This window comes from Lissotriton helveticus, chromosome 1_1 (genome assembly GCF_964261635.1).
Source record: "Lissotriton helveticus chromosome 1_1, aLisHel1.1, whole genome shotgun sequence".
NCBI lineage: Eukaryota > Metazoa > Chordata > Amphibia > Caudata > Salamandridae > Lissotriton > Lissotriton helveticus.
The window spans coordinates 524,794,288-524,810,283 of record NC_136057.1 but is presented as its reverse complement, the minus strand read 5'-3'; the positions used below and the strand labels follow the sequence as shown (position 1 = coordinate 524,810,283).

General features: G+C 42.3%; 1 protein-coding gene across 1 annotated transcript in view; it reads left to right on the top strand.

Moving 5' to 3' along the window:
* The window catches only part of ANO2 (anoctamin 2), a 1,767,324-nt gene that overhangs the window by 822,463 nt on the left and 928,865 nt on the right, over nt 1–15,996 (top strand). Inside the window, exon 9 of the mRNA XM_078673987.1 lies at nt 938–979. Within this exon, the coding sequence (XP_078530113.1) occupies nt 938–979 (42 nt within the window). The remainder of the gene's footprint in view (nt 1–937; nt 980–15,996) is intronic.

Sequence of the window (15,996 nt, the reverse complement as noted above, 5' to 3'; positions counted from 1 at the left end):
GCAAGCATTCCTCCAATCACCTTATGTCTGTTTGATTGTAACCATGTACACCTGCATTCAGTTGAGCAAGTGACTGTCAAGGATGGGCAAACCAATCCGGATTTCCTTCCAGTATCGAGCGGAAGCTTTTATAGGTCAGTCATTGTTATTAGGATTAGATCAGAATTCTTGGTTCCAGAAATTATAAGAACACCGGTTGATCATCGAATGGTAAAATAACTAGGTAAAGTAAGAATGAATGATGGGCCAGAAAGGAAGACATTACTACCAAGAAGTCAGGAAAGCACTAGGAAATTAGCAGTAATGGGAAAATCATAAAAGAGGACCCAGAGTTTGAATTTTTCAGATGAGCAGGAGTTACCATAGATATGCTCAACAGGATTAATGTGATGTTTTGTATCAAAGAGAGGGACAGTAAGACATGCACTTGTTTTCCACTTCATTAGTTGTATGAAAAACATCTTGGGTAAAGAAGATGAAATTAAGTTTACGGATGCCTTCCCATTCAAAAAATCACAACAATGATTCTTTGGGTAAAGGCCTGAAATACAATTTGCTAATTTCTGTTATTCCTTTACTTTTATTCTCTTAATAAATGTACAGAAAAGCAATGGATGAGAAATCTGATGGTGTATGCCCAAACACTTTGTGTATTTCATGACATTATGAAATGTTGTGGGCCAGTTTAAGGGAATTTGAGATAAATATAGAGAGCAGGGAATGCATAAAGGCAGCACCAGTCCATGTTTCAAATCACTGCATATAATTGTAAGACCCAATGTTCATTTGGGAAATCAGAATACATTTCCAAAATGTAACTTTCTGTGAAGGTGGAGCACAATTGTTTAAGGCACTAAGTAGCTTTTATACAAATGTATTCAATGAGCATTCAGAAATGTATAGCATGTAATATTCTAATGTACCATTATCTCTACAGGGTGATTATGAACACAGCAATGGTGAAATGAATGAAAGAAAGGTAAGAATTTAAAAATGTGTCATCTACATTTTAAAAACATCTGATAATTGAGTGGAGAAGTTAAGTGCAGTAAAATGCAGAAGAAATAAGTGCATAGAATATGATTATGAAATAAGTAAGATCATATTACATAGCTGGTGTTTGCATACTTCCAGATCGTTACAGCCTGCGACTGCCTCAGTAGAGATGTATCATCCAATGGCATGTGGCTCTTGCTGCCCGATGTCAACCATCTTATAACACTGGGAGCAGGGTTGGATTGGGATTGCAATTAAGCCCTGGCACTGCCAAAAACAAATGTCTACATTTGTGGATAGTGCCAGTGGTTTGTCATCCTTTTTGGCTAAAGTTGCCTAAACTTGTTGCTTTTCTCTTAGACCTTTTTATGACAAGTGTTGCCAACATAGATGCTTTGAACACTTTGCCACTGCTAAATAATGTCAAAGTGCTCCTTGTGTAGAGTGTAATTGAGATTGGCTGTCCATTATTGGTATGTTTGCTTTACTATTAAAGTCCCTAGTAAGGTACACTATGTGTGACAGGACTAGTAATGCAAATGCTTCTGGTGGACCTGCAGCACTTATTGTGCCACCCACTCAAGTAGCCTTGAGAAGGGAACTCAGGCCTGTCATTGCAGGGCCTGAGCTCAGTTTCCTAAACTGCCATGTTGCTCTGGTAAGTGCACGCACGTAACAGACCCTGCCCGACCCTTTCCATATACAAGAGGCACCCCTATGGTAGGTCTAGGGTACCCCCGGACATGTGAAAGGTGGGACATGTACCAAGTACCAAGGTGTGTGCCATGTCCTGGCAGTGAAATACTCTCCATTTCATTTTCACTACTGAAAGGCCTTCTTGCCCATTAGAATAGAATTGAAAGGCTGTGTAATGTATTTGCCAGCCAATGTTCTGAAAGGCTTAAGATGGGAAGCTTAGTATGCCTGAACTCACCCTGCAATAACATATTTTTTTATAATAAAGATAGTTTTTGCATTATGTGTTTGTAAGCCACTCTTTCAGAAGTGGCTGGGTTTTGGTGCTTTAAACATATCTGTGTGTCTCTGCCTGGTTGTGGATTGACTGGCTGGATTTGAAAGCAATAGGATCTGGGGAACGTCTTGACCCAGGGGAGGAGGTGAGACAGCACAGGCTGACCTGCATCTAGAGTGTGTAGGGGGAGGAGTAGGCCTAGAGGTGAAGAGGCCTGGACTGGTGCTATAAAACAATTGTCCCATCTCCTGCAGAGTGATTGAGAATCCAGACCCCCACTAATCAAAGAAAGAAGGTTTCACTGGTAGGGAGACACCCAGAATTGGTTTGAGCAGGGGTCACTACCCCCTGTAACACAAAGACTTCAAATCCATTGAGGGGTATAACTATGCGATCTGAAGCCCCTGAACTTTGGAGAATGGCTTGATCAAGTTTGAACAAGACTGGAGCTACTTCATGGATCAAGAGGAACCTTTGCCAAGGAAGAAGCAACTGAAGAGACTGTTGGATAGGACTGCTCTTGCTGTGTGATCTGTGGCTGGGCTGCAGTTTGCTGTTTCAACTAAGGAAAGGCTGTAGGGACTTTGCTGTGTGCTTTGTCCCCCTGCTTGAAGGACTTTGCTGTGTCCTGAAGTAACTATCCCCAAGGGCCCGAGGTGAGCTGGCTCCCTTTTGGAAACACAGGAACACAAACATTTCCAGAAAAGACTCTCAGAGACTCTGTGGTTGTTTGTGCTCTGTCTAGCCTGAGACCCTCGCAAGTCGTGCCCCGTGCACCTGGAGCACCTGAGCACCTGGAGTTCCAAACGAGACTCAGAGATGCGGTGTGCGTGTGCTCTGTCTAGCCTTTGAGAGGATCATCCTGTGAATATGTGTTGTTATGTTATGTTATGTTAATAGTTTATTGAAGCGCAACAGCTGTCCCAGCAAAGAGGCGTCCCGGTGTACCCGTTAGCCAAGTAAGTCTCAGCGACGCAGTGTGTGTGTGCTTGGGGGGGCAGCCTGAGACTTTCATGTGGATTGGCCCGTGATCGTGTACATCCGAACAGCAAGTGTGTCTCAGTGACGCTGTGTGCGTGTGCTGTTTGCAGCCTGAGACCCTCGCTGGAGGTGCCCTGTGATTGTGGGCACCGGAAGATCAAGTATGTCTCAGCGACGCTGTGTGTGTACCTTCTACTGCCTGAGATCTGCGCAAGAGGTGCCCTGTGATCAGAGTCACCGGAAGATAAAGTGTGTTTCAGCAATGCTGTGTGCATGTACCTTTTAACGTCTGAGACCTGCACAAATGGTGCCCTGTGCTTTGCGCAGCCTGAGACCCTTGTGAGGAGTTGTCTGGTTATCATGCATGCAGAGTTTCAGTGAGTCTCACTGACTCTGAGAGCGGGTGTAGTGTGCAGCCTGGGATCTTCCCATTACCTGGAAATTCAGAGAAATTGCATCGGAGGCCCAAGTCGCTGGATGAGGGGAGGAGAATGGGTCTGTGCTATCTAGGTAAAATGTGTCGACTTCTGGGATGGGGCGCAGGTTCAGAGGGAGAGGCTCTCGGCCTCTCTCTCTGTCCTACAGCACGAGCCTCTGTTTCGGCTTAGATTGAGGCCTGTGTGCCAAGGGAGTGGCAGCAAAGGGGTCTGAGTGCGAAGCTGCTTTTACTGTGTTCTATCTTACCCATGTGGGGGGGCAACTGTGGCCGGAGACTAACCACAAGCCAGCACAAGTGGCGGAGGCACCGTGAACGGTGCCGGAGTAACTTACGTATTGCATTACTTCTGCAAACCGGAGTATCTGATTATTGTATAACGCATTGCTTTATTCCAGCACAACGGACTGCCTGTTTTGTCATATTGCCCTTTGCATTAGTTTGCCTAACAAACTGCCTGATAGGTGTGTTGCCCATTGCACTAGGTTTGCATAACAAACTGCCTGATAGATGTGTTACGCCTTGTTTTAGTCCTGCATCACAATCTGCCGGATTGTCGTATTACACATTGCATTAGTGTTGAATACCGAACTGCCAGATATATGTGTTCAGCATTGCATTAGAACTGCTGATAACTGTATTACATGTTGCATTGCTTTTTCCTAGCAGAGTACCTGAAAGGGGACCGTACCCATTGCATTCCGGGGGCAAAGCAGTTTACCACGTTGTTGCTTTACGTATTACGCAGTACAAATCGCCACATAGCCGTATTTCGATCTGCATTATTTTTATGTTGTGAAGTACCTGATCCTTGCACAATGAACTGCATATTACAACAATAGGATTACATAGGATTGTTTAGTTTAGCTCAATAATAATAGGCAAGGGGGAGTATTACCCCATCGCATATGTTGGTTTAGTATTGTGTGGTCGCATTGTATATCTTTTCATAAACATATACTTGTTTTTCTATGAAACTCGTGTTGGAGTCTATTTGTGGTGTCTTGATTGGATTGCTATGAGCATAATTGCAAATGCATTACGCATTGGCCTTGAAGATAAGCCTGGCTGCTCTTGCTAAGCTACCAAGGGGGTGGAGCGGGGGCTATCTCTAGAGGCGACCTGTCTTTTCCCTAATGTTGGGGGTTTGCGGGTCCCTGTTTGGCATACAATACCTACCTCAGCCAACCAGGGATCCTGGAAGTTCTAACAGTGCCCTTTCATGAAACACCATTTTGTTAGTCTCCAGGGTCTCATTATTTGAGAAATGTTAGGTAAATTAAGCATGTTAAGCTTCAAGAGTTGGTGAAGACGTTCCAAAAAGTGAATATTCACTTGCAGTCTGAATGCCCTGCACAATGTAGTTAGATACCCTCCCCAACCATGTCCATAACTCTGATCATCCATAAATCAGAAATCTAGTATAAAGAATTGAACCTGTAATGATAAAAAAGAGAGCAGAACTGGAATTCTGCCTTGTAGAATACAACCTCTAATGACAAACAGTAAAGAAATACATTTTGCATAACAGGCATGAAAACATTTTCATAAACACTAAAAAGAGATTACATTTAGCTTCCACACAAATGTTGCATGTTTCCTTGAATGTAAGTACTTTTTGCTTCAAGATTTGACTGTGCTACCTCCGCCATGATCCACTTAGTATTTCCTCAGAGAATCAAACCTGCAATAACACTCAGAGATAAAAAGCGCCTACAAGTCACCTATGTGAAACAAAATCAAAAGCTCCCAAAAATGAATAAAATATAGCTTCCTAACAAGTCTGGCTTTAACCTAAATTCAGGTAAGTTTTGGCCAAAGCATTCTCTGGAACATCACCATGACTGGGGCTGAAAAATTAATACATTTGTTTACTTACCTGGAAACTACACATCTTGCACAAGGTGGAAAGATGATGACTCCCAACCAACTCTGTTCTAGACATCTACCATTAATTAAATCAGAAATCTCACACAAAGTTAAGTGGGAAGGGCTAGGTCAGGATCTCTGGGAACAGAACCTACAACACCACAGAATGTACAGGTCTTATACTCTCATGGGTTTGTTTTTAGCCAATTCATAATGAAGGGGCTTTGGGGACTAGAACCTGCAACAGAATAGGAAGTTTACGTTTCACCCAAACACAAAGCGAAAAGTAAAAACAGATAAAAGTTATCTTTTTACCTCAAGTATAGCTTGTGTTTTTGCAACCACTCTCTAATTCCAGCATTTGATTTTTTTCCACTGATTCACCGTGAGAGAAGAGAGCCTGTAATATAAACAGAAAGAGAAATGACACTTACACTAAATAAGTGTCTCAAATTCACAGATATATATACATGGATGCACGCTCACAGTGATTGGTCTTTTACCTGAAAGTTTGCAGATTTTCAATATTCACTAGATAATTTCCATAGGGCTAGAGTGGATAAAAAATTTCTGTACATCCTTTTCTTTCCCTGGTTAATAAAAGAGACATTGTGGAAAACAGAACCTTCAAGGTTTGACTACTTGATTAGGGCCAACAAGAATATACTGCAAAAATACAAAAGTAAGAAATTTAGATCCATCCCAATGTGTGGTCTTTTGTCTGGATGTTTAAACACTTGTCCAAGGTTTTCTTGTGCTGCACTCTGCAAGGCTAGAGTGTCTCAGCAGCAAAGGTTCTGGCATGTATATGAATAATTATCTTGTCCAGCTTCATTGGGGAGGATTCCAGGAAAGAGAACTACAACAATACAGAAGTAACAGACATGTCTACATGTTGCCTGGCGAAATAAACTTACATAACCTCCAAAAACATATCATCTAACTCAATCACAAAATCTAAACTTTACCTGACAGTAAGTCATTTTTCTCCAAAGTATTTCACAGGATTATGTCCGAAGGACCAGAGTGCATTTGAAACTTCTGTTGATCCTTGTCGTGTCCTGATTCACAAGGGATTGGGGAGTGGTCTAGTAGAGGAAAGAACTTGTAGAAAATAAAACATACTTGATTAGGACCTATTTTTATTATTATTATTATTTATTCAACTTATAAGGCGCACAGCTACCCATAGTGGGTTTCCCGGCGCCAAGGGACAGATTAAAAGAGGGAGAGGAGAGCAGCCGTAGATCATTGCCAAAAGAGCCAGGTCTTAAGTCCTTTGCGGACACGGGAAAAGTTAGTTTCAGCTTTTATAGCAACAGGCAGGACATTCCAGAGCTTAGGACCAAGATGGGAAAATGAGCGACCTCCCATTTTCACCAACCTAAATCTCGGGGTCACAAAATCACCTTTGCCTGAAGATCTGAGGGAACGAGTAGGATGATAGGCTTGAATAAGTTCTTGTAGATATTTAGGGGCCGTGCCTTGTTTAATCTTAAATACATAGCAGAGAGCCTTAAACTTAATTCGACTGGCGATCCTAAGCCAGTGGAGGTCATAGAGTGATTGAGAGATGGAAGTTCTCCGCGGAACATGACATAGAAGTCGTGCGGCCGCATTCTGCACAACCTGAAGTTTTTTTAAAGCTCCTAGGTCAGCTCCCAAATAAAGAACATTGCCATGGTCCAGGCGGGAAACAACTAATGCCTGGACCACTGTCTTTTGAGTAGGAGCAGGGAGCATCCAGAGAATTTTGTGGAGCCATCTTAAAATGTTAAAGCAGACAGATGCCACTTTTACCACCTGCTGCCGCATAGAAAGATTCTCGTCAATGAGAAATCCGAGGTTGCGCACCTGGGCAACAGGTTTGGGGATTGAACCCATTTCTTTGGGCCAATGTTGAGGGCCCCATGAGTTACTCCCTTTGCCCAAGATAACAACCTCGGTCTTGTCTCCATTGAGTTTTAGAAAATTACTTTGCATCCACTCAGAAACCTTTATCAGTCCTTGTTTAAGGATAGAAGTGTTCCCATCTTCCGCATTACAAAAAGAAAAAATAATTTGCGTATCTTCAGTGTACGAGAATAGAGTAAGACCTGCTTCCTCCACAATAGTAGCCAGGGGCCTAACATAAATGTTGAATAGTAAAGGACTCAAGATAGACCCCTGGGGAACACCGTACACTGAAGAGCAAATTTTGGAGGAGGCCCCTACGGAAAAAACCTGAAAAGTACGGTTGCTTAAAAAAGATGCCACCATGCCAAAGCAGGACCCTCAACTCCTAGAGATTGAAGTGATGCAAGGAGGATGGAATGTGACACCGTATCGAAGGCCGCACTAAGATCAAGTAATATGAGTGCAGATGTTTCACCACGATCAATACAGTGACGCAATTTCTCGGTGACTCCCAAAAGCGTTGTTTCAGTGGAGTGATTAGCCCTAAAACCTGATTGGGACGGATGTAAGAATCCCGAGCTTTCCACAAAGTGGGTAAGCTGTGTATTAATATGCCTTTCTAAGATCTTCGATAGAATAGGCAGGAGCGAGATTGGCTTGTAGTTTGACAATTCAGAAGGGTCAGCTCCAGCCTTCTTCAGGAGAGGGCTAACCATTGCATGTTTCCACTCCAATGGGACAAAAGCCTCTTTCAAAGAGGAGTTCAAAAGCTCCTTTAAAACACCACAAGAGTCCGGACCAAGTTGTTTCAGAATATTAATCGGCAAAGGATCGCACGGAGAACCCGATTTGATACTTTCCAAACAAAGAGCAAAGGATACATCATCAAAAGGTGACCAGGCAGTAATTTTAGTTGCAGGGTTATAAGCACTACTATGGGTGGACTCAAGAGGCAGAATGGATTCCCCAGGAGAAACCAGGGAACCTACCAAATGATACTTCAAGAAAACAAATGTTAGTTCAGGCCAGCATAATTTGTGATCTGAATGTGTGTACTTTCGGCCTGTTTTCCTCCCTAAGCTATCTGCCCTGGACTAGATGGAATCTTATTATTGGATTCAACATTTATGTAGATAATTTTTTTTAATTCATTACAGAGGCTCTAGAGAATATAACTTTTACCAATGGAAAAAAGAAATAATATAAACAAAATCTTGTGAACCCCAGCAAAATAAAGAAAATCTGATTCTTGATGCACTTCACTTTAGAAAAAACTTCTCTTAATGGCTACATGTGTATAGGATAAGGTCAATACTTCTTTAAATGGAAAATACAAATGCTGATAGGTACTGCTGAAAAGAAGGTATCTTTTCAAGCTCGAGTAACAATAGACAGCACATTCACTGCAAGTATTGTACTTTCTAGGTCCTGCATAAAGTTCTTATTCAGTAATGGGTCTTCATTAGGGATGGGCAGATTCTGCCGGTGGAGTTGTAGGAATTAAGTAAATCCCCGTTACTCCTATGACGCGGAATCATTAATACATTTCGCAGCCCGCCGAATTAGCACTGGTGAAGAAGATAACTTATTGCTATGAATGTTTCAAGCCGCGATTAAGAAACAGACTAATGGCCTCAAGCATCCTCTGTAGGCTTCATCATCATGGAAACACTAATCACTTCAGGCTGTGGTGCAGTTTTGAATTGTGTTGCCCGGACACAAGTATTTACAAAGAATATACTACCTCTGAGTGCAACTGGATAGAGGGAAGTGGTGCATGATTGGTGTTGAGGAGAGCGGCGTGTGTCTATTTCTGTTCCCAAGTAAGAATTATGATGTGCATTCATAGGTGCCATACGTGCAATATGTTATCTTCAGTGATTCAGACAATAGGGAGGCCCTATTGCATATTCCATTTCCCCTTTAAAGCACTTGTAATTTATTTCCTCATGTCTGGTCTATTTTATTCATTGTTTACTTGCAGCAGTGACTGATGTTGAGAACTGCTAATCTCCCTAACTGATAACTTTTTTCAGGTAAATCGACTATGAGTCTATGACACGGGCAGCCCGGCCAGGGAAACTGCAGCACTAGCTACTTATTCTGTGCCTTATTTACATTTCAATCTCTGCCTCATGAAGATATAAACCTGCCTACAAATTAAGAACAGGGAGAATAACAGAATAATGTTAGAGTGTTCCGCTGCGGCAGTGGAAGTAGGAGGTGAACTCCTGTACAACAGAGAGCTGCAGGTTTCTGTGGAGATAGTGGCTTGCAATGTTATTTGTTTCTCATTTGCTACAGCTGGTATGAAAAGGAGAAAAATTGGATGGCTAATGGGCTGAAATTGGTGCAATTCCTCTGTTTGATCCCCAAAGATCCTCCAGGTTTATATTATATTTTAATATTGAGCAGGTCTACCCCCCCCCCCCCCCCCCCCCACTTGCCTGGATCACTGCCTTGCCTCACTTTCAGGAGGGAATTGTGGTAGCCTTAAATCAACTTACAGAAACGTTGGGGAGGCTGCCAATCACCATGAAAACAACATTTCAATCGATCCCCTGTCTGTGTGATGTATGACTTTATTGTGCTGGCAATTGAGATTTAGTAAGTAGATGAGCAGAGAATAGCAAGGCTCAACACTTCAACTTGATAGTCACACTAAGCATCACCATTTGTTACTATGGTATTTCAGACACATTTTTATTTACACAGGGCTCCCCTCTAATTGAATTTGGAATTAAAATGGAAATTAATTTGACACCAAAAAATGTGAATACAAAGCCGACTTTATTGTGAATACACATGCTTTGGCCTGAATGTGTGATCAGTGATCGCTTTCAATTGTGGCCGGCTGAAATATGGAATCCGCTCATGTGCCTCACATCCTAAGGAAAATGAAATCATTTCTCCCTCACAATGACTTCAAAACTGCTGTTCAAACGCTAGTGATCTACAAGTTGGACTATGGAAGTGCAACCCTCTGTGGTTTCCCCTGATTGAATATCACTCCACTAAGGGCCTCTCTTATCTCCTCTGCAAGACTAACATGTTCGAAAAGAAACTATCATATAAAGCCGGAGTTGAAATCCCTAAACTGGCTACCAAATGAAGCAAGGATACAACCACAATTGTCTGCATGTCCCGTAAAGCCTTACACTTAAATACCCCGTTTTATCTTTCACAAAAACTTGTGCTATCTGGTGGTTCTAAATTCTCTAGAAGGGCCAGCACTTTACTACTCTAGACACAGAAATTCCATAAAATCAAAACATTTTGGATTCCCAAGTGACTTAACCAGTGTCTTGTACCCAATTTCTTCTTAAGCATGCCAACTGTCCAGGATACTGAAATAACTCAGAAAGTGAATCATGCTTTGACTGATGAAAGAAAATGTCCACAATCTGTGCATGGTCATTTCCTTGTGTCTCCTTCATATATTGAATCCCAGAATCTGGAAAAATCAAAAATATGGATGCAGATCTACCTTACATAGTGGATTCAGCCCTTCCATCTACTGTACTGCCCTTTGCACTGGTGCTTCCTTCATATTTGCTCCAAGTGTTGCAGATGTACTGATATGCGACTCCTCCTCTCTAGTGACACTGTTAGTTGCATCAATATACATGATGTCTGCTTCTTCTGATGTTATATCTGCCATTCTTTCAAAATCATGTTCTTCTATCTTTTGCTTGCAAATTGAGTCTTCTGTGAAAGTAATGGGCAAAATATTTGCACCTGAATTAAGAGGACCAGCTTCTGCAATACAAGCAATCTGATACAGCTTTTTGGTCTTCACTGTGGTCATGTCTAAAATGTCCTTGATTCCTATCAGTTCTTTAAGCTGTCTTATCTTTTTCTCTCATAATGTTTCAGCACCCCTTTTACTTTTCTTCTGTTCCATTTCTTTCCCTAGACAAATAAATGATACTGTTGTTTGTATCATAGCCGCTAGCCAATACATCTTCCCATAGTTCTTGTGCAGCATGATACTTTGCAAACATAATTTCCCATTGTACTTCAGTAGCTTTACATTTTTAGCAAGAAAACTGCACAAAGAAAGACATTTAGGCACCTTCTAGCCGAAGCCATACCATAATTCATCGTTCAACAATGCTCAAAACATTAATTGACTGAATTGTTTGCATGAAATTGCAACAACAGCATTGTATATAGAATTGTGTGTGTAATCATCCTATTGCTCACTTTTTTCAGTAAAGATATGGTAAGGGTGAGTTGGTTGATGTTTTTAGTGGACTAGTGCTTAATATCACAGTAGACCATATGGACATAGTCTTTGCGATTGTAGCTTTAGTTGTGTTTACTGATGCCATTCTTACACTAACAATGAAAATCAAAGCAGTATTCTGAGGATTGTCACCATTCCATTAGATGAAAATATTATGCTCGTTATTTTCTTCCTTGTCTTATCTCTCTTCCCCTCTCTTTGTGTGCACTACTCTGGCTCGATAGTGACCACCAGTTTTGCTGGGTTATAGCAATTGGTAGTCTCAAGAAACAAAATAGGTGAACAGAGATATAAATAGAGAGTATGTTGAGAGGGGTGAAGTTGAACTAGAAATGAAGTTGTGATAGGTGTGATAGGGAAGACATAACTTAAAGACAGAAAGATCAGGTAGTTAGAAGAAAAGATACACAGCTGTAGAATAAGGAAGAGGTAGGTAGAGAAAGAGGGGAAGAGGTATAGGTAATATTTTATGGTCATAGGAAAACACATGCAACCCTACAAAAGTGCATCATCTTCACTTTTTCAAAGAGAATTTGGGTTAAGTGCCAAACAGAATTCAGGAAAAGAAATAAACATGTTCTGTTCTCAGAATCACGGTTAGAGTGACCCGCTGACAACTAGTGACATTAGTTTATATATTCCATCTGTGTAACAATCCCTCAAAGCTCTTCACATGGCCTCCATATGTAAGATACATGCTGTAGCACTAAATCCGAAGCATATTCTGTGGGCCTCATGCATGACAGCAAAACAAAACCAGCTAGAAAACGTTTTGCATATACAAAATGGACGTCCTCTTGCAGCAGATTACAGTCATGTGTTTGGCGATAACAGGGCCTTAGGCTTTAAACAGAGCCTAGGCCTGTTTCTTGCAAAAAAAGCTCCTTTATGGGTTTCCACAACTATGAAAAACATACAGAATCACTGAAAAGAAAGAACATATACCACAACATGCTAGTACTGGTAATCCTGCTGTACAGAGAAAGAAGTGTCATGTTTGCAAATTTGGTCTAGGCCCTGAGCAGGGCCCAGACCAGAATGAGGCTAAAACAGTTCTCAGTTGAGCAAGCACATTAACACAACTGCATAAAAATAACCTGAAATCAACATGCAAAAGTGTTGGCATATTCTGGCTTAGGACCTATAAAATAAAGCCAAAAATTGCCGAATGTTACAGAATAATGTTCCTGGCATATGATCGGCATTTTGGACAGGTCTTTAAAATAGAGCTAGAATTGGACTAACATACAAAGGTTTATTGTTCTAAGAATCTGTAAAAAGTGCATACAAATGGTTCCCACCTATTCCTTCTTGCTTCATAGGAAGTGATCGGCTGGGACACACCGCATCTCTAGGTGCCCATGTTCTGGATGTGGTAAAGCTGCAATCCATCAGTAAATCTTTAGTGCAGACCTGTTGCCCTGGATGTGATAGGATCACAATTGCAGATGACCAGATGGGGCCTGGAGTACTACTAGCCTGCACTCATCAGTCCTGTGGAGATTGGCCTGTGGTGTGCTTCTGGCTTGGGAGAGTAACTGATAAGAAAAGACTAAATGAAAACTTTGTAGTTCTGGATAGGAGGGTCTGGCTTGCCTTCTGCCTAAGACTCAGGAGTTGAACTGGACAGCTGAAGGTCTAAGCAAGTATTCCTTCCAACTGGGAAGGACAAGGAAAAGTTTGGGCCTTAGGATGGAGAAGTAGGCTGAAGCAGCAGCCTGTTAAAGCAGGTCTTCAGTGCGCCTGAGGGCTGGGCTGGGCTGGTCAGGTCTTCTCTTTGACCTCCTGCTGCAAATTCTGGATACAGCTCCAAGTGGTGAGCACTGTAGAGTCCAACTTGAAAATGTGTGATGCAAGCCCCTGGTCAGCTACTTTTATCTCTTACACCTGGTTACTATTGTGAAAATCAGGAGGTGGGAATTAAATCTAAGAATTTTCACTCCAAATTCAATCAAGAAAATTCACCTTACTTGCTGACTGAGAAAGGGGGGTGGGGTCAGAGTCTTGAGGCAGAATCCCATAGGCTTTCTGTTTTTCCACTCTTGCATGCAGCAGAGTAAGGAAGGGGTGTGGCCATATGAAGGTGAGGCATGAAGTTGCTTTCAGCTGGGAAGATAAAGTAAAAGAAAGCTGTAAACATCACAGAACAAGATCCCCATTGTGAGCTGAGGAGGGCATCACTAGACAATATGAACACAACAGAATGTTGTTGTCCTAGCACAAGTTTAGGCCCTCCAAGAATAGCAAGAAGGACATAAAGAACATAGAAGTAGAATTTTGCATCCATCAAGGGACACAGAATGACGTAAGTGTCAGAGCTCTACCTCAACAACATAAAAACCCAGACAATGAGGTACTAAGGGAAATTAAATGGAACTTTTGCACACAGAAGCTTCAGTGTTCACTGTTACACTTAATCCGTCCCTCTCTGAAAAACTGGATATTTATTACATTTTGGCTGGGTGGGCGAGGTGAAATAAAGGGGCCCAATGGCAACAACACCTGCTCTGGCTACATTTGCTGACTGGTCTGTCTGTTACTACCAAGACCTGTTTTTAATATTTATTCCACTTATCTGTACGTGCTTTGAACAGTAAACTTAATGGAAATCACTTTAAAATGTGTTATAAAGCTGCCTGAATGACCTATGACATGTATCATGCTCCAGTCTTTGCAGAATCTAGAAACAGAATAAAAAGATGGTTATGTTTTATTGTTGGTTTTATTTTATTATTTTCAGTTTTATATAGTGTGAACTCGACCCAAGGGCACTTGAAGTACTGTTCAGGAGCACCAGTTACATTACACAAGATCTGATTCATTTTTATTTTAGGCTCTGGGAGATTATGTGATTTGCTCAGAATCACAGGATGTTGATTCAAATCTGCATCCCCAGTTCCTTGGCAGCTCTGGCGATAATGTCACATTCTATATTTTTTCTCACTGAAATCTGGACTCACAGTGAGACCTATGCAGACATCCCCCTCAACCAAGGCCTAAATGTGGAAGGGGATCTATCTGGGAAAAGACACCGGGACTGGGATAACAATGGCCCAACAGCCAGAGGAACAGCTGGCCGCCAGCGAGCCCACCTCCCCTACTCGCCTCCTCCCCAGCCGACCAGCCTCAGGGGGATTCCCTGAAAAGAAAAAGCTACTGGGCCATTATGGTCTGAGGTGAAGCTGTCCCAACAGCTACAACATCATCTGGCTCCCCCTACGAGGCCCCTCCATATTATCACCCTTCCCCGCCCACCACGGCCTGATTGTAATGACCTGGCAAGGAAGGGGTAAGGGAAAGACACTGCTTCAGGGCCACATAAGGGGCAAAGTTGAGAATGACCCAATGGCTTGAGCAACACCTGGTCCCCAGAAAGGCAGGTTCTCAGGCTCACCCCCACCCTTGACCACCATTGCCTCAGGCTGATGGCCTGGCAGGGGATGGGATCAAGGAAAGTACTCAGCTACTGAGCTAGCCACAGGGGGTGTCACTGCGGTGAAGATGGCCCAACAGCCACAACATCACCAGGGCTCTGAGCGCGGCTGCTTTACTCTACCCATCACCAGTGTTAGTTTGACTGCTCGGGAGGGGACACTCCTTGTAGGTGTGAGAAGCAGTCTGCCACGGCCTGAATACTACTGACTCAGCAATGCCACTGCAAGCCCCTGCTCTCAGAGAGCCTGCCTGCCCATGATGCTGGCCCCTCATTGCGGTTACCTGGCAGAACCTGGGGAAGAAATAAATGGTCCACAAAGGGCACAGAAACATTGGCTCACTGCCCAATTGCCTGCTTTTCCAATCCAACTCTTTCTGGGTGGGTTGGAACACATATGCGTGAGTTTATGTCCAGTGCAGCTGAATGTCTGCCCCATTCTACTACCAACCCAGAGTACTGTTGTATAAATAATAAAACAAAATGACCAAGGCAGCAGACCAGGCAAGCTCTACGGATCATTTAGTTACTAAGTTAGAGTGGTGCAATCTCTTCCAACATCCGCTGCCGTGGGATGTGAAAATGATTAGAATACAAAAACAGAATGGAAGGTGCACTCGAATAAAGTCAGTAGCAGTACTAATTTTTACGTAAATTCTTCTTTATTCAAAAAATATTCGTGAAGCATAGGCACAGCCAACGCGTTCCTCTTTTTGCCTTTTGGGAACTTCGTCAGGGCGAATACTTGCAAAGTTAAGGGGCTGGACTCGATAGTCGAATTCGCCCTGACGAAGTTCCCAAAAGGCAAAAAGAGGAACGAAACGCGTTGGCTGTGCCTATGCTTCACGAATATTTTTTGAATAAAGAAGAATTTACGGAAAAATTGGTACTGCTACTGACTTTATTCGAGTGCACCTTCCATTCTGTTTTTGTATTCTACTGTTGTATAAATACTCTGTGTATGGTTCACTGAAGAATTGGTCTTCGGTTGTGCTTTCAATAGATGACCCTCAAAAAGATCCTACACCTGGACAATGCTCAGCAGGGCATATTAGAGATAGAGATGTTCTGCAGACTCTCACATAAAAATCAGAATACAGACTTTAATATAGGTCGTTGATATTTTATAATAGTATGTTAAGAAAAGAAAAGCAGAAACCTGC